Source organism: Polypterus senegalus, chromosome 8 (genome assembly GCF_016835505.1).
Source record: "Polypterus senegalus isolate Bchr_013 chromosome 8, ASM1683550v1, whole genome shotgun sequence".
Lineage (NCBI taxonomy): Eukaryota > Metazoa > Chordata > Cladistia > Polypteriformes > Polypteridae > Polypterus > Polypterus senegalus.
In genome coordinates this window covers 8203998-8231148 of record NC_053161.1, presented here as the reverse complement: position 1 = coordinate 8231148, position 27151 = coordinate 8203998, and the positions used below count along the sequence as shown (strand labels likewise).

The window sequence follows — 27151 nt, the reverse complement described above, 5'->3', positions numbered from 1 at the left end:
ATTACATTTTTTCAGGCATGTCTATTTGTGTGCCTTATTTCTTGTTTTTATATTGATTTAGCCTGTGGTGGTGGCGCCCTTCCCGTGGTTTGTTTCCTGCTTTGCCCCCTGTGTTGGCTGGGATTGGCTCCAGTAGACCCCTGTGACCCTGTAGTTAGGATATAGTGGGTTGAATAATGGATGGATGGATACTGATTTAGCACTGTGCTGGTTTGTACCTATTAGAGGCTAATTTTAGTGTTTAAAATTATGAAGGGAATTAGTACAGTGGATCGAGACTTGTATTTTAAAATGAGTTCATCAAGAACACGGGGACACAGTTGGAAACGTGTTAAGGGTAAATTTCGCACAAACATTAGGAAGTTTTTCTTTACACAAAGAACGATAGACACTTTGGAATAAGCTACCAAGTAATGTGGTAGACAGTAAGACATTAGGGACTTTCAAAACTCGACTTGATGTTTTCTTGGAGGAAATAAGTGGATAGGACTGGCGAGCTTTGTTGGGCTGAATGGCCTGTTCTCGTCTAGACTGTTCTAATGTTCTAAAGCAGGCAGGCACTCACATTAACTTGTGAGTTCCACTGAAAGGTTTTTTGTTTTAATTTGATCTTTCAGGCCAGTGTTACTACTTTTTTTTATTGTTTTCTTGTGTTTCCCTGTCAGTGGTGCCATATTAATATTTTAAATTTAATGCCTCCACTGGTTGTAGCTAGAAAGTCCTCCTTATATATGCAACGATGCATTGATTCGATTGTACTCTTGGCAGGTCTGATTGATATAATTTTCTAATTGGACAATGTCTGACCACACACCAGGTCTGCTATGATCTGTATTTATTATACATTTTCCACTTTAACAAATTTATTCTAAAACAGAATTTGTTCATGGCAGTGTTTTTAGTTTAGAAATAATTTTCTAATGCTTAATTATTTTTTACATCTTCCTTCAATGGCATCTTGGTTTTCCTGTGGGCTTCCATTTTGAGCAGCTATTCAATGCCTCTCAGAGGTGTGGAGTGCTAATGTCATCACCAAGATGGAATAAAAGGTGATGACATCTCTTGGTCATCTGAGTTTGTAAATAAAAAGAAAGAAATCTGCACATATGTTTTTTAGGATTTATGTTTAGTATTCAGACCTTTGAATTTGATTTTTGGTTAGCATTTAAGATTGATGAAAGGTTTGGCTTTGTTTTCGATGTTTCTTCTCCTGGTCACGTGCATATCATAAAGTTTGTGTTTTTTCACAGCAGATATTGCAGTGTCATGCTGTAACATCAACATGCTTCTCTGACCAGCTCCATCCATTGATTTTTCTCCTGCAGATCATTTATGGTTTATTCTGGGACACCGCTGCCTATCTCACACTCTTCAAAGGCCATCATCTTCATGGAGCAGAAATGGCAAAATGCTTGATTCAGTACTCTACAGGTCCCCCTTTAACTACTGCTTGACCATGCACAGCATGCTATATCATCGGCCATGGGGGTTTTAATCAAATAATACTGACTCCCACGTGTAGCCTTATTCAAGATCACTAAGTTATTCCATTTCCCTGGTTTTGAGATCTTATTATCCCTTGGAGGTCCCTTCCATTTCCAGTGACTTCATTAGGACTTCTATAATCTCTTTCCTTGTCCTCTGCCATCATCATGCCCCTTTTCACTTGGCAATACATTTCCATCTGAGCAACCACCTGCACCATGTTCTGCAGCTTTGGTAATTTATGGTGACATGCTTTGAAGTACAGGCCTGTGGGCTTCCTCTTGAGCCTGGTTAGCAGACACACTGCCATCACAACAGGGTTAGTTCTGAGTTGGGCATCATCTGCTTGTTGAGGGTTTTTGCTGCTTCTTCTACAAACCGTTAAGATGAGGAGTGCAGTACTTGGGCTACCTTTCACAGGTTACACTTCTATATCTAAGTTTTATTCCCAGGTGGGAATCCATTTGCTATTGCGATCACTCTTGCTATTTTCCACATTTTGATCTGAGGGGAAAATTTAGTGCCATGCCTTCTTGTACAACCTGAAAGGACTAAAGTTTTGAGATTCATTTTGCTCATACCTCTTTCCCAGTTTACCAAGAGAGTAGTGCTCTGCAAAGACAGGAACTGCAGATTACAAAACAAAAAAAGACCAGGTAATGAGAGGAAAACAAAGTTTTAAATGGACAAAGGTGAGAACCAGAAAATCAAGCATCCCAAAAAAGGAAGTCCAAAGTGCAAAACAAATTAAAAAGTGCTTACAATTCAGGAACCCCTTTAAATAATGAATCTTTTAAAGAATGTACATCATGTAAGAGCATTTTAGCTACAGTCCAGAAACTTGGACATAGCCATGTTTTATATGCTAGAGGAGATGTTTCATACCGCACTTCTGGGAACCATGGCAGATTGTGGGCTAGAATAGAAAGAAGGCAGATACTGACGAGAGAACATGAGATGAACTGGGGGTTATTAAAAAAGCAAATGTAATTTTAAAATTTTGTTTAATGATTTCAAGATTTAATTAAATATTTTTGAAACCAAACTGTACATAAAACTGTTAGAATACACACTCTTTGAATAGAAAATACACACTTGGATTTTGTAACAAGTAAATAGTGGATTCACTAACTAAATAGTTGAAAGAATGAATAAATGTATTATGCACCAAAATCCTATTTCATATATATATACATATCTTGTGATGTTTGTGTCACCAGCTTGCACAAGAGAGAAGGAAGTGAGTCCGGGTTTCCAAAAAAAAAATCAGCCTTATTGCAGTGAAAATAGGAACAGGTTTGTATTCACATTGGAGCTGCAACTTCAATATACCCAAACACAGCAATCAGGCAGTGACGTTTTTGCTCAAGGCTGCATTAACTCCCTTCTTCAGTTTAAAAGAACGAATAGCCTCCATTGTCAGGGAGGTTCAGTGGCTTGAGCCAGCTTGTTCTGGAGGAGAAAAGACAGGACAAAGAGGGCAAGGCCAGGTCAGCAGCCATTTTGAAATGTTCCTCACATCACCCATCAGGCGACAGAGCCACGAACTTGCAGTTGCACTAGTGGCGGAGAAGCAATCCCTCACTGCGTTAACAGAGTTTCAGTGCACAGTGCAGTTGTGAAGTTGATGGGGTCTCAAAAACCCCATTATATATAATTTTCATTAAAAATGAAATGTTATTGTTTTCAACTATGCATGTTAATATAAATGTCTTATGTGCACCCCAGTAAATTACTGAACAAAACATTTCAATGTCCATGGAGTATGTACCGTATTCTAATGCAATGTGTGCCACTGTACCACTAGCAATTGAAGAGTTCAGGCACGTGATGGTGAACCCCTTATAACTGTTAGATGTTGGCCAAGAAATCCAAAGGCAAAACAAAGAAGAAATGGAGGTTTAGGCTGAAGAGTGTCGTCTTTTCAGAAGTGAATCATCTGACTTTTTACATTGGTCCAGGAGGAAGAAATGATGTCAGAGGTCCTGAGGCCATTGATCTTCTGCTCTGAAGAGAAGAAAAGGGAAAGGTGGTGAATGACAGTACCAACTCCTTACTTAGGGTGGAATTAGCAGTAGCGAATACGTCCTGAAGTTATTCCCTATTCATGCATGTGCGACACACTATGTAGCATAACATAAAATAATCCAATTCATAACATAACAAAAATATCCAGTTCAGAGTCATATGGAGTCACAGTCTTTTCTGGTAGTTTCAGACTCAAGGCATGAATCAGCTCCAGATAAGGCACAGGTCCATCACAGACCCAGTACAACCAATCAGTTTGCCAGTCTTGACAGTATCCCATGTAACTGTAACAAGGAAAAATATAAAAGACTTTCATGATATACTACAGAACGTATTATTATTTTCCACATTTTATCTTTGATAATCATTGCACCTTCTCATGAGATGTTGACAGAAATATGTTTCTTTTCACCTAGAATCTTTTAATAGCAGAATGATGCTCTGATGTACTCTGGCAGCCTTGTTTATAATAAGACCACTGCCCATATTTATTAAGCCTCTCAGAAAGTACAGCTTTGCAATAGCAATGATTTGGATATGTCACAACCAATCATTTTGCACCAAAATTTGAACAAACGCCCTTGCAGCACTTGAGGTAATAGGCAGATTTATACATTTCCCTGCCACTCCATATGAAGGAATGTTAAAGCGAGCTGCATTCATGCAAATCCTTGTTTTTCCTGGAGTGTGTCTCGTTTTTTCCATCTTTATACTTGTCACAGTATTATTCTTGATGTTTTTAAAAAGTGGAAACATCTACGTGCCACTAAGTACAATACCCTACCATATAACGTTTTTCTTCTTGCTCTTCTTCTTCTACTGCTGCTACTACTAATTATTATTATTATTATTTAGTGTTTGTTTCCCTCTCTAGGGTGGCTTAGTGGTAGCATTGCTGCCTCGCAGTTAGGAGACCTGGGTTCGCTGCGTGGAGTTTACATGTTCTCCCCGTGTCTGCATGGGTTTCCTCCCACAGTCCAAAGTCATGCAGGTTAGGTGCATTGGCGATCCTAAATTGTCCCTGGTGGGGGTGTGTGCCCTGCGGTGGGCAGGAGCCCTGCCTGGGATTTGTTCCTGTATTGGCTGGGATTGGCTCCAGCAAACCCCCATGATCCTGTGTTAGGATATAGCAGGTTGGAAAATGAGTGACTGACTGTTTCCTCTCTCATGATGTCTTTGCAGTTTTAGCTGGTAAATCCAGGCTACAACAAGAAGCCAAAGTGATTTACCCTAACACCTTTCAAAGGATCCATCCATGTACAGTTCCCATAATTGCGATCTTACAATAGCTGATGAATGGCCTGGGAGAATCTTCAAGTTTTCATCATGGTCCTTCTTTAATGTACCTAATGTTCCAACTATAACTGGCACAGTTCTAGTTTTACAGTTCCACATACTGCTAATCTCGATTTCCAAATCCTTGTATTGACTAATCTTCTCAGTTTCTTTTAACATGATGTTCAAGTCGTCAGGAACTGCTATATCAATCAACAGGCAGGTTCTCTCTTTCTTGTTATGCAGCACAATATCAGGATGATTTGCTAGGATTATTCTATCTTCTTCCTCTTCTAATTATTATTATTATTATTATTATTATTATTATCTTTGTGGTGAAGCTTTAGCATTAGTATCAGAAAAGTACAAAACATCGACATGAGTGCCATTTTGGTGCCATAAAATTGCGACATTCATTTTCAAATGTGGACACCTATTCCTTGTTGGGAGTGAGTGTAGGATGCTTGATAATTACTTCTCGTGTCCCACTCTAACAAATTTTTATCCTAGTCAAAATTTTAGTCAGTGGTTTGTAATGTAGGGTGCTGGGGTGCCATCCCGCCTCCAAATATTTAAAAAACTCTATATAGGCGTTAGGTTTTTGGATAAACGAACTTGCTCTGAACGTCCTAGACCAGGGCTATTCAATTACAAATTCAGTTGGGCCAGATTGTCAAACCAAGAAGGTTAGCTGGGCCAGTCATTTTAGCGGCAAAGCAGCTCGTAATGACACATTTTAAAACCAACACAAACAAATTTATTGAAAAACATAAGGTTTATTCGATTGTTTCTCTTTTAACTTTGGTCAGTTTGCAGAGCAAAAGGTGCATACAAAAAGAGCTGAATTAACAGAATCTGAGGTAGCTCCTATTTTTTCCACTTACAAAAGAAAAAAAACTGACCTAGGCTACATATCTGACCTATCTGATCACAAAGTGCATAAAACAAAATAGTGCACAGTAGTAGGCTATTAGAAATAACATTTTTTCCTTTTGAAACAAAACAAACAACTTGCACACATTTGACCCAGGAACATCTCAAAGTGCATAAAATAAAAAGTGCACAGTATTCACAACTATAACAACACTGAGGGAACATATTTTAAATCACCATGTGTGATTAGGCATGCCTCTGTTACGCATCCCACATTATATTGATGTATTGTAGGCTACAGTTACTCTGCTGACTTAGTGGGAGAAGTGACACTTTTTGTTTTGAACGAGAGCAGTGACTTTAGGCTCGTAAATTGTCAATGCAAATCGAAGGCATTGGTGGAGAGTATGGTCAGTCAGGGAGCAACAAGAGTTGCTTTTTATGGAGTTCATGTGTGAAAAACTTGACTCACATGTATATGTTGATCCAAACATACTGAGCATGACGATCGCTACTTTCTTAATGTTAGGGAACTGATGTGCGTTGACATCAGTCCAAAACATTGCAGTCCCGTTAGTGGAAGGCTCCTGTGCCATGGTTACAGATGACTGCATGTCAACAAGTTCGAGTGTGAATTTCCCCTCGTCAATGGAAGGGACCAGTTTCTTAGCTCTGGAGGATAAGTCCCCTTCTATTGCAACAGTGAACGGGTTTCTGACAAAAACGGCCAACTCTGTGGGCAGATCAAGTCCATCCAATCGACCAGCAAAGTTATTTTTCAACATCGCAATGAAATCTGTCATCACATCCATGATTTGAGAAGGTTGTGGTGCTCAGCAGACATTTCTGACAGCAGCATGCGGAATAAGCGGTGTTGGAGGCTTGATGTAGAGCGAATAAAATGAATTATAGCCATAACGCTGTCCATTGCTGTTTTGAGCACCCCGCTTAGTTTTGCGCACAACACCGCCTGATGCACAATGCAGTGGAAGGAGATCAACTGAGGTGCAACAGTTCAACCATTCACTTTCCCTGTCATGGACGGAGCCCCATCTGTCACAAGCATGCACACACGCTTCATATCCAGACCACTGTCTTTAAAAAAGGCGGAAATTTTCCCAAAGACTATATCGCCAGTTGTGTGTCCTTCTAATGGCAGTAGGCCAGCAGCTCCTCTCGGAAGCATTTGCCATCAAAAAAACGGACATATATGCACAACTGAGCAGTATCAGTTTTGTCTGTGGACTCATCTACTGCTATAGACATAGTATCAGCTTTCATCAGGTCTCCTAACAGCGTTTCATACACATCTGCAGCAAGAATTTTAACCCTACGAATGGTTGAAGTATCTGACAGGGGTACGTTTTTTATAGCAGATACCACGCTCATTTTAATTTTATCGTCATTTATCACCTCATCCACGACAGCCAGCATACAGTCCTTCACGGTTTCAGAGTATGTGAATGGCCTTTTCTTTTTTGCCAGTATCCAGGAAACACGAAGGGATGCTGCAGTTAGGGTTACCACTTTTAATACAAAAAAATAAGGGACGCATACTGCAGCGGGGGCCACATCCCTTGGGGGCCAAGCGCAATTTCATTCTCAAATACGGGATGATTCCATTATTTTAAAGGACGGGTGGCAACCCTAGCTGCAGTAGCTCTCTCTTGGGCTGTGAAGGACCACACAATGGTAGTTCTGCTCCGTTTGTAAGATGCAATCATACTCTGCACTTTTGCAGCCCTCTCTTGAGATCCTTCTGGAAAATTGGTGCGAAAAGTGTGGTGTTTCTCAACATGATGCATCCGCACATTGTAATCTTTAAATACTCCAACGCAATCATTACAAATTAAACACATCGGTTTGGCGTTTGGATGTGGCGGTAAAATAAACAAGTATTTGTCAGTCCAGGCAGGGTTAAACTTACGGTTTTCATTGGCAATTTTACATTTCAGTGTTGAGAAAGACATATTGATAGTAATCTAAGCTACTATCGGCACGCTCTGCATTGTTTGCGTGTTGCAGGCTACGTAATTTACGTAGGAATGCACGTTTTTGGCGGGACCATAGACATAATAAATACTTTATATTTATATTAATATACTATATATTTATATTAATATAATATATATATTAAATTATATTATAATATATATTATATTATAACAATTTATGAATAATATATATTAATTTATTATCTATGGGAACCACGGGCTGGGCCACTCGGAGGTTGATTCTGGGCCGCATGTGGCCCGCGGGCCAATTGAATAGCCCTGTCCTAGACGTTTATGTTGCATTTTGTGGTGGTGATCGATTGACTTCTACACCGGCGTTCGTTTGTCTCTGTCTAACGCCAGCCTGCAGCCCAAATTGTAGTTTGTGTGTTAACCTGTGGAGGCAGTGTCGGGAACTGGATATGAAAGCCCTTGTCGTTTTATTTGAGGTGCCTCCTTTCAATATGGACCATTTTGCTATATTAGATATTAATCTTCTTGTTTTAACAATACTCGTAATACGCAGCGTAGGGAGAGAAAAAATCGCCGCTACTGGGTTCATCCTCTGACTGCACAACGCCGGGTTAAAGGAAGTTTTTGTGCTTTATGAAGAAATGCAAAAATTTCCGCGCAAGTTTTTTAATTACTGTCGGATGTCGGTTTCCACTTTTGATTGTCTGCTGCAGCTGGTGCAATGCCACATTGCACGCCGATCAACCAATATGCGACTTGGTGTTAGCCCAAAGAGACTACTTGTCACTTTGAGGTAAGGAAACAGTAGTCGAGTGCGCTTACACGGTGTTATGCACTGAAATGCCCCCGCCATGGATTGCCCCCCTACATAATCGTTATCAAATATTATATTAGAACATAAATTAATAGGTTCATGGTTTACAAATTACATGAGACAATAAAATAAAATAAGCAATATGAAAATATATATGTTGTATATGAAAATATAAAAATATCCGGTCCTCCGAAACGTAAAATAAACACGCAGAAAACGAACTAGAAGCGGTTTCCTTGCTTCGTTGGGTTTTGAACGCCAAGAAAAGCTGCATGCAACGTTTTTGATGCGTATAAGCGCGCTGCGGACAAGCGCCGTCACCAAAGCCCGTGTGAACACTCTCATTAACTCCTACGTGTAGAAAACACTCGGCGCTTGATCCGCGCTCACCAGACACTACGAACGCAAAAAAACCGCTCGATTTTAACGCCCGTGTGAACAAGACCTATGCTATACTTGTCCTGTGGGTGAAGTACAAGACAGGTTGAGGGTGAGTTATGTTTTAAGGTGTGGGTTTCTGGGGATTCTACAATGTGAATCTGTGCCCATTTGAATTAAGCCTAGCAAACTTGCATAGAACTGACTGGGCAGACTGGCAGCAAGTGCAGAATAAAATTAGGGTGGGAATGATACTGTGGGTGTGGTAAATGATAAATTGGGATGAAAGACTTGAGAAAAATCAGATTGTATGATGTGGATCTATGGAATACAGTGGAAATGGCCAACAACTGGGCACTTCATTAGCAGAGGCAGAATAAGATTTGGATTGGACTTATGCTATGTATATTTTATAGGACAGACGGAAGTCCAAGTTATTGGACGATTATGGAGGGGGAACATTATGATTTGGGTTTTGGCAGAATTGGGAACTGGGCAAGTTGGCACAGAACTTTGAGAAAGGTGTAGTATAAAGTTTGTGTGGCAGGTGCAGCTGTTCCTTTCCACATCTATAGGGCAAGTTATGGAAAAAATAAGGGGACTGGGGATGTCATGGACTGAAGCTTTGGAGCACAGTAGAAATGGGAAAGCTGGCATCAGATTGGGCCCCATGGTGGAAAGGGTATAATACATATTAAACTGGATTTGTCCAATGGGTCTGGTACTGGACATTGGCACTATCATGAGGACCATGAGAACAAGTGGAATGACCAGATAGATAAATAGATATGACAGGTACAATATGATAGATAGATGTGAAAGGCACTATATAACATAGATATATGTGGGAGGCACTGTATAATAAATAGATGTGAAAAGTACCATATAATAGATAAGTGCTGCTTTAGTTTGACTCCTCAAAATACTACACCCCTGTCCTCATTTTTTTCACCAGCCGTCACTGCTTTTATTGCAATTCCTAGGAGTAATTCTGAGCCACTTGATAAATACAGGCACAGGTCTGGAATACTGTTGAATACGTAGTTCTGGTACTCAGTCTACATTAAAGACATAGCAGATCTAGAAGGCGTACAGAAAAGAGCAATCATGTGCATCCATAAACTAAAAGGTATAAAGAAATTAAAGGTTATTTCCCAACTCCTGCACACTGCCTGTGCGGAGTCAGCAATTTCCTCATGTGTGTGTGGATTTTCATTTTGTTTTCTCCACTTTTAATCCCAAAGACATGCATATTAGGTTAACAGACACATGTAAGCTGGCCTTGTAATATTAATTTGGGTGTGTGTTTATATGTGAGTGTATCCTGTGATCTCAGGAGCTCTGCAACATCTTTAGAAAGACCTAGACCTAGATCTCTTACAAAATCATTAATTTCATCCTAAATGAATGGCTTTGGCTCATTGCTTGAACATGTTGGTACAAATTCTTCATCATCACCTGAAGGGCTTCCTGCCTTATACTGAGTTTCTGCAGAATTCAGACTGTCAGATGGAGTAAGGAGGTATATCAGGTCTTATTACTGACTACCATAGCAGATACCCTGTGGGGGTAAACTAGCTCTGTTCCAGGGTTGTTTACAGTTGGTGCTCACAAGGCTTTAGAGATAAGCACAGGCCTTCCATCAAACAATGGATAGATCAAGGCATAGGCTCAAGGAAAGGCAGTTTTATGATTTAGATTCTCATCACGGAATCAAAAAGGTGATCTTTATTCATAAATGTTATAAAGTTTCTTAAAAACTGAACAACATACCCAAGAAAAGTGAAGATGAAGTTGTAGTAATAGTAATAGTAGGTGGAGCAGTAGTAATAATAATACAAGATGGAAAGCAGGAAGTACAAACTATAGAGTGATTAAGTTAAAACATTCTAGTACTAATGTCCTGTACTCAAATTTTTGTTTTGCAACCTATGTATTCCTTTCTTCAGTGTGAAAGCCATGTACTTTATTAGGGTTTCGTGGCCTTTTTGGTGTTGCAACCTACTTTTTCCTCATATAAGTGCCTTCATGACCCACCAGTCACAATCGTAGTAAATCGACTACAATGGTCAGAATGGGGGGAATCATTAGAGCGCGACCCACTCACTACTATTTTCGCAAACCACTTCAACAGACTCCCAATAAAAACGATAGCAACTCGAAACCCACCGGCAACAGCTGAGAAACACTCTATTATATTATCCACTAGAGTAACTTATTTAAATGGTTGCACATTTTTATTTCAGAAACATATAATTTAACTATATACTCTCTTTTTTTTAAATGATGTTGCCCATTCTGCAGCAAACTTAAATAAAAGGCTTTACAAGGCAATAACCTCTGATAACAAGTAAACTCCATGAAGTTATAAATTTGTTTTTCAGTTGAGGACCTAGCTGGAAACCTTTCCACCTGCTTGGCTACTTTGAAGCTGTTTTTTGTGGTGGTGGCTGTGTGTTTGTATGTCTTGGCCAAGAGAAGCCGGTCTTGCAGATCAATCCGCCACAGCGTGAAGTGAAGTATGCTGTTGGCGTATGCTGTTGCCGTTCAAAGCTAACTGGACTTTGACCCTTTTCATTTGCGGAAAACAGCTGTTTAAACTTGTTTAAAGCTGACTTTTAAGAATTTTAAAAATCACAGATTTTTTTAAGCTTAGATCTACAAAAGCATTCATGGAACCCCAATAAGTTAGAAACCACGTTGCAGTGGCATACTTTTAATAGAGGAATCGTACAATAATAAGGAGGGGATACTTTTTAAGTCAAATTAAATTCTTTCTTCAAGGAGTTACAAATGTTTAACTAACTTATTTAACTTTATAAGGTTTATAATAGGACATGCTTTCATTGTGAGCAGTGGACATGGTGATACACTGGCTAGGACTGCCGCCTCATTGCTCAAAACACTTTGGTTTTACAATACAGTTTACAATACAATACAGTTTATTTTTGTATAGCCCAAAATCACACAGGAAGTGCCGCAATGGGCTTTAACAGGCCCTGCCTTTGACAGCCCCCAGCCTTGACTCTCTGAGAAGACAAGGAAAAACTCCCAAAAAAACCTTGTAGGGAAAAATGGAAGAAACCTCGGGAAAGGCAGTTCAAAGAGAGACCCCTTTCCAGGTAGGTTGGGTGTGCAGTGGGTGTCAAAAGTAGGGGGTCAATACAATACAATACACAGAACAGAACAAATCCTTAATACAGCATAATAATAAAAATTTTAGAAGTACGGTTTAACAGTAGATGATATGACATAATTAGGTTTGGATATTTTTAGAGTCCTGGAGACCTCATCCATCTAGCTGCCTCCCCATTTGGCCATGCCACGGCTGAAACGTTGCTCCGATGAAAGGACCCTCTTTCCCATGATTCCTGTGATCCTCCATCAGGGATGACTTTACCATAGGCAGGCAAACAACTTGGCAGGTGGGCCGTGGCACCAATTGCCACATTTGGGTACCGAGAAAAGAAACAGAATAGGTGAGGGTTAGTATTCAAATATAATTATCATGTTACTTATGTTATAGTGCTAATGACTAACAACAGAGATGCAGTCTGTACAGTTAATCAGCAGCTCTAGTCAGGATATGCTAAACTGAAGTAGTGAGTCTTCAGCCGGGATTTAAAGGCTGAGACCGAAGGGCATCTCTTATGGAAGCAGGAAGACCATTCCACAGTTTAGGGGCCCTGTAACTAAAAGCTCGACCTCCCACTGTTATTTTATTAATCCTTGGAATCCTAAGCAGACCGGCATCTTGAGATCTTAATGTGCGCTCAGGTTTGTAAGTCATGATAAGTTCAGACAAGTAAGCTGGACCTTGGCCATTTAATGCTTTATATGTTAAAAGGAGGATTTTGAAATCTGCCCTAAACTTAACTGGGAGCCAGTGTAAAGATTTAAGAACTGGGGTTATGTGTTCATATTTTCTTGTTCTTGTAATAATTCTTGCAGCGCATTTTGGATTAACTGGAGGCTGTATAGAGAACAGTTTGAACAGCCAGTGAACACCGCATTGCAGTAGTCAATCCTACTAGAGATAAATGCATGAATTAATTTCTCACAATCCTGTTTATTTAGAAAGCACCTTAATTTCCTAACATTTTTAAGATGGAAAAACATGTTTTGGACGACTTTGTAATATGCTTTAAATGACATGCTAGAGTCAAAGATAACTCCTAGATTGCTGGCTGATTCAGTAAAATTAATTGGGATTCCAACTGAGTTAAATGACGACAAAATATTGCTGTGATCAGCGTCATTCCCTCCAACAATTAACATCTCTGTTTTATCTGTATTTAAAGACAAGTAGTTCTCATTCATCCATTCCTTTAATTCACTAACACAACTAATTAAAGACAACATCGGAGAAACTTCATTTGATTTAAATGAAAGGTATAACTGGGTGTCATCTGCATACGAGTGAAAATTAACATTATGTTTCCTAATGAGAGATCCCAGTGGAAGCATGTAAAGTGAAAACAGTAAAGGTCCCAGTACTGAGCCCTGCGGGACACCATATTGAACTTCTGTGTATAATGATGGAGTACTGTCTGCACATTTCTGTACATACTGGAATCGATTTGATAAATAAGAACTGAACCAAGCGAGCACGGGGCCTGTAAGCCCAACATCGTTTTCTAGCCTGTGCAGTAAAATAGAATGGTCAATGGTGTCAAATGCTGCACTTAAGTCCAACAACATAATTACAGTGGAATTTCCTTCATCGGAGGATATCAGAATGTCATTTACAACCCGTGTTAGTGCCGTTTCTGTACTATGACCAGTGCGAAAGCCAGACTGGAATTTCTCAAATAAATTGTAACGCGTAAGGTGTGACTGAAGCTGACTGGCGACTACTTTCTCTAGTATTTTAGAGAGAAATGGTAAATTTGAAATAGGCCTATAGTTATTTAGTATGTGTGGGTCTAGGTCTGACTTTTTAGCCACTCTCTTTGGGGTTTATTTCTGTGGAGTGTAAAATACCCCTGGTAATCAGCATGTCCTCTTAGGATTCCAGTGCTGAATGAATACTGAAATGTCGTCAGCCATTCCCTACAAGAGTGCTCTTTTCTAAATTAGGGCACTAAGAACTTCTTTTTCATTTGTTTGACCAATTTCCAAAGCATTTTTTTTGAACAATGCTACTTGTGTTTTTAAATATTTTTTCCTTGCTTCCCTGCATTTATACTTCTGATACATGCTATCGATTTGTCAATAACATGAACTGCCAAACTCTTTACTAAAGGCTTTTCAGTGCTTTGCAAACACAATCTTAACTTTCTTTCCTTTACATCCAGACAACAGTAGTGTACTTTCCATTTTGCCTTTTTACTGTCACACTGTCTGAATTACGACAAATCCAAACTGCTACCAAATGCCGTCTCCACTTCTCCACTAGCATCAACAGCAGCAATACCTCTGGTGCAAATTTCTTTCATTTAGACTAATTGTCTCTGTTGCCCTTTGTCTTTTGGTAAACAGCAGCAATTGCGATGTGGTTACTTTAATTTGCAGGTTTTACAGTGCAGTACACTACAGGAACTCTTGTTATGTGACTCTGCCATTGTAAATGTTTAGCTGGAATAAGCGCCTTGAGAATGGGAAATGTGCTATATAGATTAAATATATTATTAGTTTATTATTAATGTAATTCACCAGTTGTCACTTACCTCTGGAGAGGACAAAATGGAAAGGAAATGCTTCATTTTAACCTGTATCCTTATGTTGGCATAAGTTGTTGTTACACAGATTTATTATGCTGTAATAGATTAATTAATAAAAATAGCTAAAAAGTGACGTTTATCAGAACAATAGCTATGCAAAAACTGTTACAGAAATTATTTTTGCTTGTTTCAAAACAGGAGCTTTCTTCATTCCATACCTCATCTTCCTCTTCAGCTGTGGAATTCCAGTTTTTTTCCTGGAGACTTCCCTGGGGCAGTACACCAATGAAGGGGGAATTACATGCTGGAGAAAAATCAGCCCTCTTTTTGAAGGTAATCTTTTAGTGAATCATATCAATCTAATGAAACCAACTGACAGTATAGCCCACACAGTTAACTTAAATGCGTTACTAGCAAGTATGGATGCTCCAGCAGACCCCACTCAGGATTAAGAGGGCTACAAAATGACTGACTCATTTCTTAATAAGTCAATACTTTTTACGTCTGCTTCAAACATTACCTATAAAAGAAAATAAAGAAGCAGGAAATATGCAAGACATTAGCACTTATACTTTTATTCTACGATGTTAAAAAGAAATAAAGCATTTCAAAGCGTTTAAAAGATGAGAGAAAGTAAGAAATAAGATAAGTTATCTGGTATACTGAAACACACTCCATTCTGACCACACATCTGCTAAACATTCTGAAATATTTCTTCTACTCACTACTATATTATTGGAGTTTGATTCATTTAACCAGATTCATTTATTTAAACTGCTTTAAGAAAAATGCAAAAAGAAGTGAAGTGGAAATGACAAGACTGATCACCAAAAATCTGCGTCTGCTTCACACACAAATTTCTCCTTCTTTCTCAGGTATCAAAATTATCTACAACAGCTCCGCAATTACAAATCACTTTTGATTAACTTCATTGTTTACTGTTTTACTCCTTCTGGCGTTCTCTTTTTTGCTTTATAAAAATAAGTAAGGGTACCACTTTCTTTTTTACGCAGGCATTGGTTACGCTACCCAAGTGATTGTTGCCTTGCTAAATTTCTATTACATCATCGTCCTGGCTTGGGCTCTTTACTTTTTGTACAACTCTTTTACCTGGAACTTGCCTTGGGCCACCTGTAACAATGATTGGAACACCGGTAAGTTGGCATTGCATTTTATTTGTAAACCTAAATTTTGTAAGCAGGAGGAGGCTGCAATTCTGTGCAGTATGTTGGTTTCAATTAAGCCATCACTCTCCCTGCTACAAACACAGGAGTCTGAAGATCTTGTAAAGTCACAAGTGCAATGGCTGTATACAAGAATCAGTGGATGTGTTCTCTGTTTGACCTGCCTGATTCAATGCAGCCACATAATTGTAAACATTACTGTGAATAGTTATGTCTAACAATTCATTCATTTATTCATTACAAAGGTATACATTTTGATTATTTCATGTAATTTTATATTTTTCATGACTAATCCATTTTCACCATCTCATAATGTTTTTTCACAAAACACATTTATTAGCTGTCAGTTATCTTTTTTTTTTTAATTTTCTCACTGTAATGAATTAAATATCAATATTCTATTTTAATTATAATTTGCTTGAATTTAATATTGTCTAATATTTAAATCTATGGGCGGCACGGTGGCGCAGTGGTAGCGCTGCTGCCTACTTGAGTTAGGAGACCGGGTTCGCTTCCGGGTCCTCCCTGCGTGGAGTTTGCATGTTCTCCCCGTGTCTGCGTGGGTTTCCTCCGGGCGCTCCGGTTTCCTCCCACAGTCCAAAGACATGCTGGTTAGGTGGATTGGTGATTCTAAATTGGCCCTAGTGTGTGCTTGGTGTGTTTGTGTGTGTCCTGCGGTGGGTTGGCACCCTGCCCAGGATTGGTTCCTGCCCTGTGTTGGCTGGGATTGGCTCCAGCAGACCCCCGTGACCCTGTGTTCGGATTCAGCGGGTTAGAAAATGGATGGATGGATTTAAATCTATGCTTGAAACAAAGCAGTTATTAAATTAGATAATAATGAATGATATAGCTTCAATTGAACAAGATGATGAATCCTATCAGCAGGTAGCAGCACGTCTCGGCTGTCCGGTCATTTCATCTTCACTGGAATGTAACCAACACACCTCAGCGTGATGCAGGCAGTCTATCGGTGCACTTGTAAATGATCAGTGGGGAGTTCAAATAATTTATATGATGGCCTTTAGAGGTTGTACGAACAGTTCTGATGTTTTTTGCTATGTTTGTGGAAAGCTAAAAAAATAGAGACTGGACCTAACAGATATTGTAAAAGCTGATTATGCTTACTTTGGAATAAAACTTGGTGACCAGGAAAGTGCCTGTTCTGTCTGTCGCAAGGAACTAAAGCAATGGACAAAAGGTAAGAAGAAGGTGCTTGTTTTTGGTACTCTGGTGATATGGAGGGATCATCATATAGATGATTGCTATTTATGGTCCTTGAAAATTCAAATATCTAACAAAAGAAATCAGAAAGAAATTATTTATCCTCCACCTGTATATATACATTCACTGGCCACTTTATTAGGTATACCTTACTAGTACCGGGTTGGATGCCTTTTTGCTTTCAGATCTGCTGTAATTCTTCATAGCATAGATTCATTCAAAAGAGTGCTGAAACAGTCCTCAACGATTTTGGTCCATATTAACATGATAGCATCATGCAGGTGCTACAGATTTGTCTGCTGTACATCCATATTGTGAATCTCCTGTTCCACCATATTCCAAAGATGCTCTACTGCATTGAGATCTGATGACTGTGGAGGCCATTTGAGTACAGTGAGCTCATTGTCATGTTCAAGAAACCAGTTTGAGATGATATGAGCTTTGTGACATGGCGTGTTATCTTGCTGGAAGTAGCAATCAGAAGATGGGACACTGCTGTCATAAAATGATGGACATGGCCAACAACAATACTCAGGAAGGCTTTGGCATTGTGCCAAGATATCCCCCACTCCATTACACCACCACCTGCAGTCTCAACCATTCATACGAGGCAGGATGAATCCATGCTTTTGTGTTGTTGATGACAAATTCTGATCCTACCATCTGAATGTTGCAGCAGAAATTGAGACTCATCAGACCAGGCGATGATTTGGAATCTTCTATTGTCCAATTCTGGTGACCCCATGTGAATTATAGCCACAGTTTCCTGTTCTTAGCTGACAGGAGTGGCACCCGGTGTTACCTCCTGCTGCTGTAGCCCATCTGTTTCAAGGTTTGAAATAAGTTGCTCTTCTGTATGCTTCGGTAGTAATGTGTGGTTGATTAAGTTACTGTTGCCTTTCTATCATCTCAAACCATTCTGGTCATTCTCCTCTGACCTCTGGTATCAACAAGGCATTTTCACCCGGACAACTCCACTCACTGGATGTTTTACCTTTTTCTGACCATTATCTGTAAACCCTACAGATGGTTGTGCGTGAAAATCCCAGTAGATCATCAGTTTCGGAAATACTCAGACCAGCGTCTCTGGCACCAACAACCATGTCACATTTAAAGTCACTTAAATTACCTTTCTTCCCCATTCTGATGCTTGGCCTAAACTTCAGCAGGTCATCTTGACACTGTCTACATGTCTAAATGTATTGAGTTGCTGCCATGTGATTGGCTGTTTGGTAATCTCCATTAACAAGCAGTTGTAACTAATAAAGTAGCCAGTGAGTGTATATATAAAGTAATAAGACGTCCATCTGTCCAGTTTCTGTACCTTTGCTGAGCGTAATGTTGTCCAGCCTCCACAAGAGGACAGGAATATCTGATGAACAAAGGCAAGTAACTGGCATAGCATAGTAAACTGTCTGGCATACATTCACACATGCAGGTATCACAGTATCCACAACAGGGATGGAATGTCTGACGAAGAAAGGTAATAAGGAGCACAAAGACAGAGAGTTGTAAGGGTTGGCATATCCAGTGAACAGAAGTTTATTATAAATTGACTTTTCATTTCACCATCATCATTATCATTTCATAGCTTTTTGCTATGCTAGTCAGCAGTACCAATCCTTACTCCACCAGACAGTCTCAATTCTGTAGAAAGTAAAAAGTACTTCAGATGATAAAATTTTTTTCCCATGTTTAAGCAATGAACACGGCCATTCATTTTGGATGAACTTAATGAAACTTGACAAAGATCACAATGCAGATCAATGGAGACTGCTTATAGATTTATCTAAAAGAAGCCTAAAAGGAATACTTCTTCATAGCAATAATAAATATGCATCAACACCTATTGCTCATTCTGTGCATTTAAAAAAATCTATAAGAGCTTTAAATATTTTCTCGAGAAAATGAATTACAATGAGAACTGTTGGTTCATACATGAGGACCTTAAAGCTCAGTGTATCTTACTAGGCCAATAGTCAGGGCATACACAATTTTCTTTCTGAGTGGGACAGCCAAGCAAAAAATTTACAATTTCTAGACCATCTAAAAATAAAAAAGTTACAGCTTGGTGCCAAAACATCATCAGACCTAGCTTGGTGGGGCCAGATAAAGTGCTAAAATTGAGCCTGTTTGATATGGTTGTGCTGAAAGCTTCTACTTTTGTCGGAGGTGAAATTGAAAATATTACAAAAGTGGTTTTTGAAGAAGAATTTGATGATGTGACGAACAACCTGGAACAAGAACCTTGAGTATCATTCAAAGAAGAGATTTCTAAGTTTTTCGGTAACAATAAATACCGAAATTATACAGAAACTGTGAAAAATGTATTAGTTAAGTTTAAGGAATTGAGTTGCAACGTGAAATTGAAAGTTCAACTTTTGGATTTGCATTTCGAAATTTCCCCTGAAAATCCTGGAATAGTGAGCAAAGAGCAGGATAGAAGATTCCATCAACATAGCCATGATTGGAATGAAGGTATCAGGAACGTTGGGATGTCAGTATGATGGAGGAACAGGAATGCATCCTGAAACAGCACAGAAACAATGGGCCACAAAACGAAAAAACTAAGAAGTGACAAAAACTACAGATGTTTATATGGATGTTAATGAATATGAATTGTTTTTTTTCTTTGTGTATATGATTAAAATATTAGATTGACTAAATATTTTCATGTTAAATTGATTTAGAACAATATTATATAAATGAATAAATTGTATAATTTGTTACATTTTAATGTGGTAAGGTAGAAATGTTCTAATTGTATTTTTTCATTGTGTTCATGAATGCCAATAAAAATAACTATTCAAAATTAAATTATGAGCTTTTTTTTGCAGACCTGTGTTATCAGTACACTCTCTGTCCAGTTCAGGGTAGTGTTGGTAAGTTACTTTTAAATGATAGTATATTAAATAGTACATATTACTTAAAAAAATAATACAAAGTATTCAAAAATATTGCTTTTTATTTAGTAGTTGTAGTTATAAGTAGTTGTTAAATTTCAGCCAAGGGTTCATACTCTTTTCATGTCATTTTTGTTCATTTTTGTGCCATTTGTTTAAGTTAATGTTGCATTTGTTAATTATGTGCATTATTGTGTGTTTTTGATCTTGTCTACTGTATATGTTATACAGTATTACCCCGACACAAAAAAGTAATATTATTACATAACTTGTTATATTAGTAGCTCATAACATTCAAGTCTGGTTCAGGGTCATGGGGGCACCATTGGCACACTTTGCCAAGTACAGGGGGTCCTCGGGTAACAACACAGTTCCGTTCCTACAACAGTGATGTAACCCGAATCTTGGTGTAAGTTGAAACACACCCTAGCGTAAGTCACTTACCTATCCTAACACATTTGCAAAATCATAATCTAGAACATAAAAACACAACTAAGCCACAGAAAAAGGAAAAGGGCATAAATGTACTGTACTGTACACTGTACTGTAGTAACAGAAATAAATAACAAAAAATGAGTGTAAAAAAATTCCTTACTTTCATTCCTTCTGATCTCTTTATAATGTCTAATTTTACTTCCATCATGATGGCTTTCCTCTTCTGCAAAGCACTACCACCTGAACACTCTGACATTTGTTTAGGAGCCATGATAAGGGCCAAAAAGTCACCAAGCAAAGCAACACAAACAGAACACTTTCTCCGCGCAAAACCAAACTAGTTCACCAACTCCCTCACTCATACGCCGCATTACTGCGCATTCTTCCTCTGTGCGCAACCAAACTAGTTCGCCCACTTAGTCTGTAAGTATGATGCTAACGGCATCAATTTTTTAAGTTTTTATGGGAGTGAGCGTTGTAAACTCAAAACGTCGTATGTCGAGACGTTGTAACCCGAGGACCCCCTGTATATATCTCTGTAGCTCAAAGCCTCCACCCTGAAGCTCCAAGTAAGTGGCGTTGATTCCAATTGGCAGTCCAAGTAGGTGGAGCTGACCCCAGTGGACACCAATAGAATCTAGGGGAGTTGGTCTCGTCCGATGCGAGAGATGAACGTCTGAAGTGGAGCTCCGCTAGCATCGGTGTTATTTTTCATATTCTTTGCTTATTATCCTGAGATATCCTGCATTTATTCAACCCAAGGACACTGCTACAGTATATATGTAAGCATATATAAACATGGCCAGCAAGAAAGGGGGTCTGAAAGAAAAGAAAACTAAAGCTGCTTCCAAGCCAAGATCAGCAAGCCCTAGCTCAAGATACGGCCTTTCAGAGAGAGACCTGGAACAGCTGGCCGAAAGTACAGACTCTTCAGGACCAAGGTCCGTTACATCGTCACCGGCTGAGAGTGAAAAGGGGAGCGAATGTACGATCGGGAGTGCAGATCTCGATAGCTCGCTGATCGGAGAACACCTGAAACTGGAAAGGGCCTTACAGTCCGCAATCTCAATTACTCCACGCGAGCCGGGAATAGCGGGGGAACTGGCTACAGTAGAGCCTGACGCTTCAGCAACAGTACAAGAAAGCACAATTAAAATGTCTAAACTGGAGGTGATGCTCGCTGAGATCGTACAAGATATAAAGAAAACCGAGAAGGCAAATGAGAAAGCAAGGGCAAAGGCACATGAGAGGCTGAAACAAGAGTTGCTGGAATTGAAACAGGAATGGCAGCAAGCAAACGAAATGCAACGGCTGATGCTGCAACAGGCAAATGAAAGGCTACGACAAGAAATGCAAGTGGAAATGCGACAGGTGCTGGGTAAAATTGAAACGCTTACTGATCAATTGGAGGATCTCAAGGAGACATTCATGACTAGGATTGAATTAGCCGAAAATTTAGCTACCAGTGCTGAAGAAAAAGCAGAAAATGTCAGCTCCGAATGCAAAAAACTCGGAGACAGACTGGCTGTTTTGGAAGATGGAAGTAGAAGGTATAACGTCAGAATTGAAGGTCTGCCTGAGAATCGAGAAAGTTCAAACCCGGTGAAAATTCGCTGCTGAACTTTTTTCTAAAATAATCGGGGACGACTTTAAAGCAGAATCTGAGATAGCAGCAGCTTACGCGTACGCGGATCAAACACCGTTAGACCCAGACCAAGGTCTTTTATAGTTCGTTTTGAACGATTATCATTTAAGCTAGAGGTGATGGCACTCCTCAGAAACAAGGAAGATATTACATTTGAAAATAACCACATTCGTATTTTTCCTGACTTCTCTCCAGCAACAGCTACTAAACGCGCAGCCTTCTACAACATCAAACAGCGGTTACGGCAAGCCAGCGTCAAATACAGCCTCTTGTATCCGGCACAACTTAAAGTGGAATGGCAGGGTCAATTCTATGTCTTCGCTAGTAAGGAATAAGCAGAAAAGGAACTAACAAAGCTGATCCCGGGACTATTCTGATACATAATAGTGAGTCATGCCGGTAAATTATAAAGCTAGGATTAATAATCTACTGTCTGATCTATTCGTTTTAAAATACGGGTTTTTTATCAGCATATATTCTCATATATTCTCATATATTCTTATTATTACTTAGTATTACTAGGGCACTATCTGTTTATGTTTTATTGTGCTTAATTACTTTTTCTTTTTTTTTTCTTTTTTAAAGACTATATTGGTAACAGATATCTCTATCTTTTAACCCTAAAGCGCCGCTGCATGGGGGCTTGTTGTGCTTTGGACATGCTCTATCTCTGGGTATGTCAGAGGACTGGGACTGCGTGAAGTGGGTTTTAGCCTCACTTGGGGAGGCAAAAAGGAAGGGTGGGGGGTTAAGGGGGGGAGATAAAGAGAGCAGGCTTGATCTATACCTAATCTATCCTCTCAATCTTTATAATTATAACTATCAACGTAATAATAAGCTGCATGGCAACAACTCTTGGGGAAATAGGAAATTAAGACCTAAACTATCTCACTTCCAGTTAAGACTATAAAATGACATCAAAAACTCAGTGTCTCCATGATGGGACAGTTAACTTTGTAAGCTGGAATGTTAAAGGCCTGAATCACGAATTAAAGAGAAAGAAAGTACTTTCTCACCTAACAGGTCTAAATGCTAAAATAGTATTTTTACAGGAAACCCACTTACTAAGCAAGGATCAGTTCCAGCTGCAAAAAGACTGGACTGGTCAAATGTTCCATTCTAGTTTCTGAAGAAAACTAGAGGTGTGGGAATTCTCATACATAGAACAGTACCATTTGTAGCATCAGATGTAGTATTGGATCCTGAAGGGAGATATGTAATGGTCATGGGAAACTTATCTAACTGTAAAATGATTTTGATAAATGTTTATGCACCTAATGTTGACGATAAGGAATTTATACAAAATTTATTTGCATCCATTCCCAATCTGAACACTCATAAAGATATAATGGCTGGGGACTTTAATTGTGTTTTAAATCCACTTTTAGATAGGACTTCCTCCACAGGGGGAACGGCATCTAACACTGCAAAGATAATTACAAAGTTTATAACTGATCACAACTTATCAGATCCCTGGAGGTTTTTAAACCCAAATTCAAGAACATATTCTTTCTACTCACTAGTACATCATTGCTACTCAAGGATTGATTACTTCTTTATAGACAATAACTTCTTGCCTAAGATTAAATCTTGCAAATATGATGCTATTGTTATTTCGGACCATGCACCTATGATCTTGGAGCTGAAATTACTAAGCCCCATACACTCACCTCGCAGATTGCGCCTCAACCTGCTTCTATTAGCTGACGAGAATTGTAGAAGACAATATACAATCTAATGCAGTTCTGGATACATTACAGATACCACAAATAGACGTTTTTAGTGTGGAGGAACTTGATAAACCTCTTGCGTTATCATTATTACTAGATGCTATAAAGTCACTCCAAGGTGGAAAAGCAACAGGCCCTGATGGCTACCCTGCAGAGTTTTACAAGAAATTCTCCGCTCAGCTAGCTCCCCTCCTATTAGCAACATTTACAGGAGCCAGAGATAACCAATCTCTCCCGCAAACCTTTCGCCAAGCACTAATCACTGTCTTTCCAAAAAATAAGGACTTATTACAATGTGCATCATACAGACCAATTTCACTTCTGAATAACGATGTTAAAATACTCTCTAAAATCATAGCTAGAAGGATGGAGAAAGTGCTCCCTCGTAATATCACAAGACCAAACTGGATTTATTAGGGGCCGACACTTATCTTCAAATCTTCGACGCCTGTTTAATGTAATATACTCACCAACTAAATCAAACACCCCAGAAATATTATTATCATTGGATGCAGAAAAAGCATTCGACATGATTGAATGGAAATACCTTTTTACTACATTGGAGAAGTTTGGGTTTGGCCCGAACATTTGTGCATGGATTAAATTACTGTATACTAACCCAGAAGCTTCAGTTTGCATCAATAACATTTGCTCAGACTACTTTAAACTAGAACGTGGCACTAGACAAGGATGCTCCTTGTCACCACTGCTGTTTGATTGCCATTGAACCACTGGCAATACATTGTCAAAATACTGATCAGATAAAGGGGATTAGCAGAGAAGGACTGGAACAGAAAATCTCATTATATGCAGATGATATGGTACTGTATATATCGGACCCAGAAAATTCTGTGCCTGCAGTCTTAGCAGCACTCACAGAATTTCAAAAGATCTCTGGTCTCAGAATTAATCTGAATAAAAGTGTACTCTTTCCAGTGAATTCTCAAGCATATAATATTAGATTAGACACCCTACCTTTTATCATTGCAGAACAGTTTAAATACCTAGGGTAAACATCACAAGTAAACATAAAGCTCTATATCAACAAAATTTCACGTCTGCATGGAAAAAATTAAACAAGACTTGCATAGATGGTCAACCCTTCTCTCACACTAGCTGGAAGAATTAACACTGTTAAGATGAATATTCTTCCTAAGCTCCTTTTTTTATTTCAAAACATACCAATATACATTAATAAATCATTCTTTAAGCAATTAGATTCAACAATAACCTCATTTATTTGGAATTCAAAACATCCACGCATCAAAAGAGCGACCCTACAAAGACAAAAGGCAGAAGGCGGCATGGCTCTACCTAACTTCCAGTTTTATTACTGGGCAGCAAATATACAGTCGATAAGAACCTGGACACAAATAGAAGAACATACACAGGCTTGGACCGCAATAGAAGTAAAATCCTGCAGTACTTCTTTGTATTCCTTGCTCTGTGCTCCAATAAACACACGTTATCGGCAATACACTAATAACCCAATTGTGCTCCACTCACTTAGAATCTGGAACCAATGTAGAAAGCATTTTAAAGAGAGAAGCTTCTATCTGTGGCACCTCTGCAAGAGAACCACCTCTTTCAACCTTCGCAAACATATGCAGTTTTAATATCTGGAAAAATTTGGAATTAACTTGCTTAGAGATCTTTATATAGACAACGTCTTTGCATCCTATGAACAATTACATTCCAAATTTAACATTCCAGCTACACATTTCTTTCACTATCTTCAAATCAGGAACTTTGTTAAACAGAACCTTCCAGATTTTCCTCATCTTGCACCCTCATCCACGCTGGAAAAAATTGCTCAATCTCAAGGACTTAGACTCCATCTCTACAATATATAAAATCATTTTACAATCCCTTCCTTTCAAAGATCCAAGAGGACACTGGGAAAAGACTCTCAATTAATATATCAGAAAAGGAGTGGAAAGTAGCAATGCAGAGAATTCACTCGAGCTCCATATGCAAAGCATACAATTATACAACTCAAAATTATATATCAGCACATCTGTCTCGACTAAAACTCTCCAAAATGTTTCCAGGACATGATCCAACCTGCGAACGTTGCAACCAAGTCCCAGCCTCACTAGGTCACATGTTCTGGGCCTGCTCCAAATTAACATTATTCTGGACAAAAATTTTTAATTACCTCTCATACAGCCTTGGACTCACAATCCCTCCTAACCCATTAACAGCTGTGTTTGGGGTTCTTCCAGAGGGTCTTAAAGTGGAGAAAGACTAACAAATTGTGATTGCATTCACTACACTTTTGGCACGCAGACTTATTCTGATAAACTGGAAGAACCCAAACTCTCCTCTTTTAAGTCAGTGGGAAACCGATGTGTTATATTATTTGAAATTGGAAAAAATTAAATACTCAGTTAGAGGATCCGTACAGACTTTTTTTTATGCAAAATACCATGAAATTCTTTGTTATCATCTGGGTTTATTCCAATGGAGCAAGCACAGCAAAGGTTTTCCTGTAGAGTTCTATATTAAGTGGTCCGTGGCAAAATGTGATCTTTAAATAAGTAATTTTATCCTGGATCGTGCAGTTTCCAAATGGTGATTGGGCTGCTTGGCTGATCAAGCATTCACGTGCAAATGTGAGCGTGTCAGTCAGGTGCCTCATTTACACTTCAGAGTAGGTGGAGGACAACACCTGCACCCAGTGTGGCAGTAAATTGGAAGCCTGCATGTCAGAGAGGGGATCAGATCAGAAAAGTAGGACAAAGATAGATGAAATGAAAAGAAAAATCAGATCCAAGAGAGAATGGAGGTTACGAGTAAGGGAGGGTGCAGGATGGTGAGGAGCCCATGTCATCAGGAAAGGAGTCAGGAGTAAGTAGCAGGCCTGTGCTTGAGTGTGGAGCTGGAGAGGAGCACTCCGACTGAGCAACTACAGAGAGGAATAGTAGCGGCCCTGTTGTACCGCGTCTACCTCTTGATACCAACAGACTGGCTGAGGGAGACATTTGTGGGGTTTGGAGGAGAGTCCTATAGACGCCGACGGACTGGTGGCAGGACCCCTAATTAATGCATTAATTAATGGAAGACTGCAACTGTCAGCAGGCATCTCTTCATGCTGCAAGGTTCTGACGGAATAAGCTGAGGAGATGCCAGATTTTAGAAAGAGGCACTGGGGCTCAGGTCTGTTTTTAAAAGAAGAACCAGCCTTTTATTTTAACCAAATTTTTATTGGAGTATTTATTTGGATTTTAACTTCCACTGGACACTTGGATTTTATGAATCATTTATTTATTGACTGTTTTTTGAAGAACTTGCATTGCACTTTTTGAACATTAAAACACTGAACACTTCGCACCAACCACTTGCTGACTGCGTGTGTCCTCCTTTGCTTTGGCTCATCTTAGTTCATGACTATTGACGGTCATAAGGCTCCATATTGTTTTTATGAATGTTTTACTGTGATGCCTCCAACATACAACTTTTGAGATAAATGGAACACATAAGATTAGAATTGTGAGGGTTGTCTGACTCAAAATTTGCTAAGTACTGTCAAGTAAGCCCCAGGGCTGCA

At 39.1% G+C, this 27151-nt stretch overlaps 1 protein-coding gene across 1 annotated transcript in view; it reads left to right on the top strand.

The window, feature by feature from the left end:
- LOC120533739 (sodium- and chloride-dependent GABA transporter 2-like) overlaps positions 1-27151 on the top strand; it is a 134647-nt gene that overhangs the window by 16121 nt on the left and 91375 nt on the right. Inside the window, exons 3-4 of the mRNA XM_039760664.1 lie at positions 14682-14816; positions 15497-15637. Coding sequence (XP_039616598.1) covers positions 14682-14816; positions 15497-15637 — 276 coding nt within the window. The remainder of the gene's footprint in view (positions 1-14681; positions 14817-15496; positions 15638-27151) is intronic.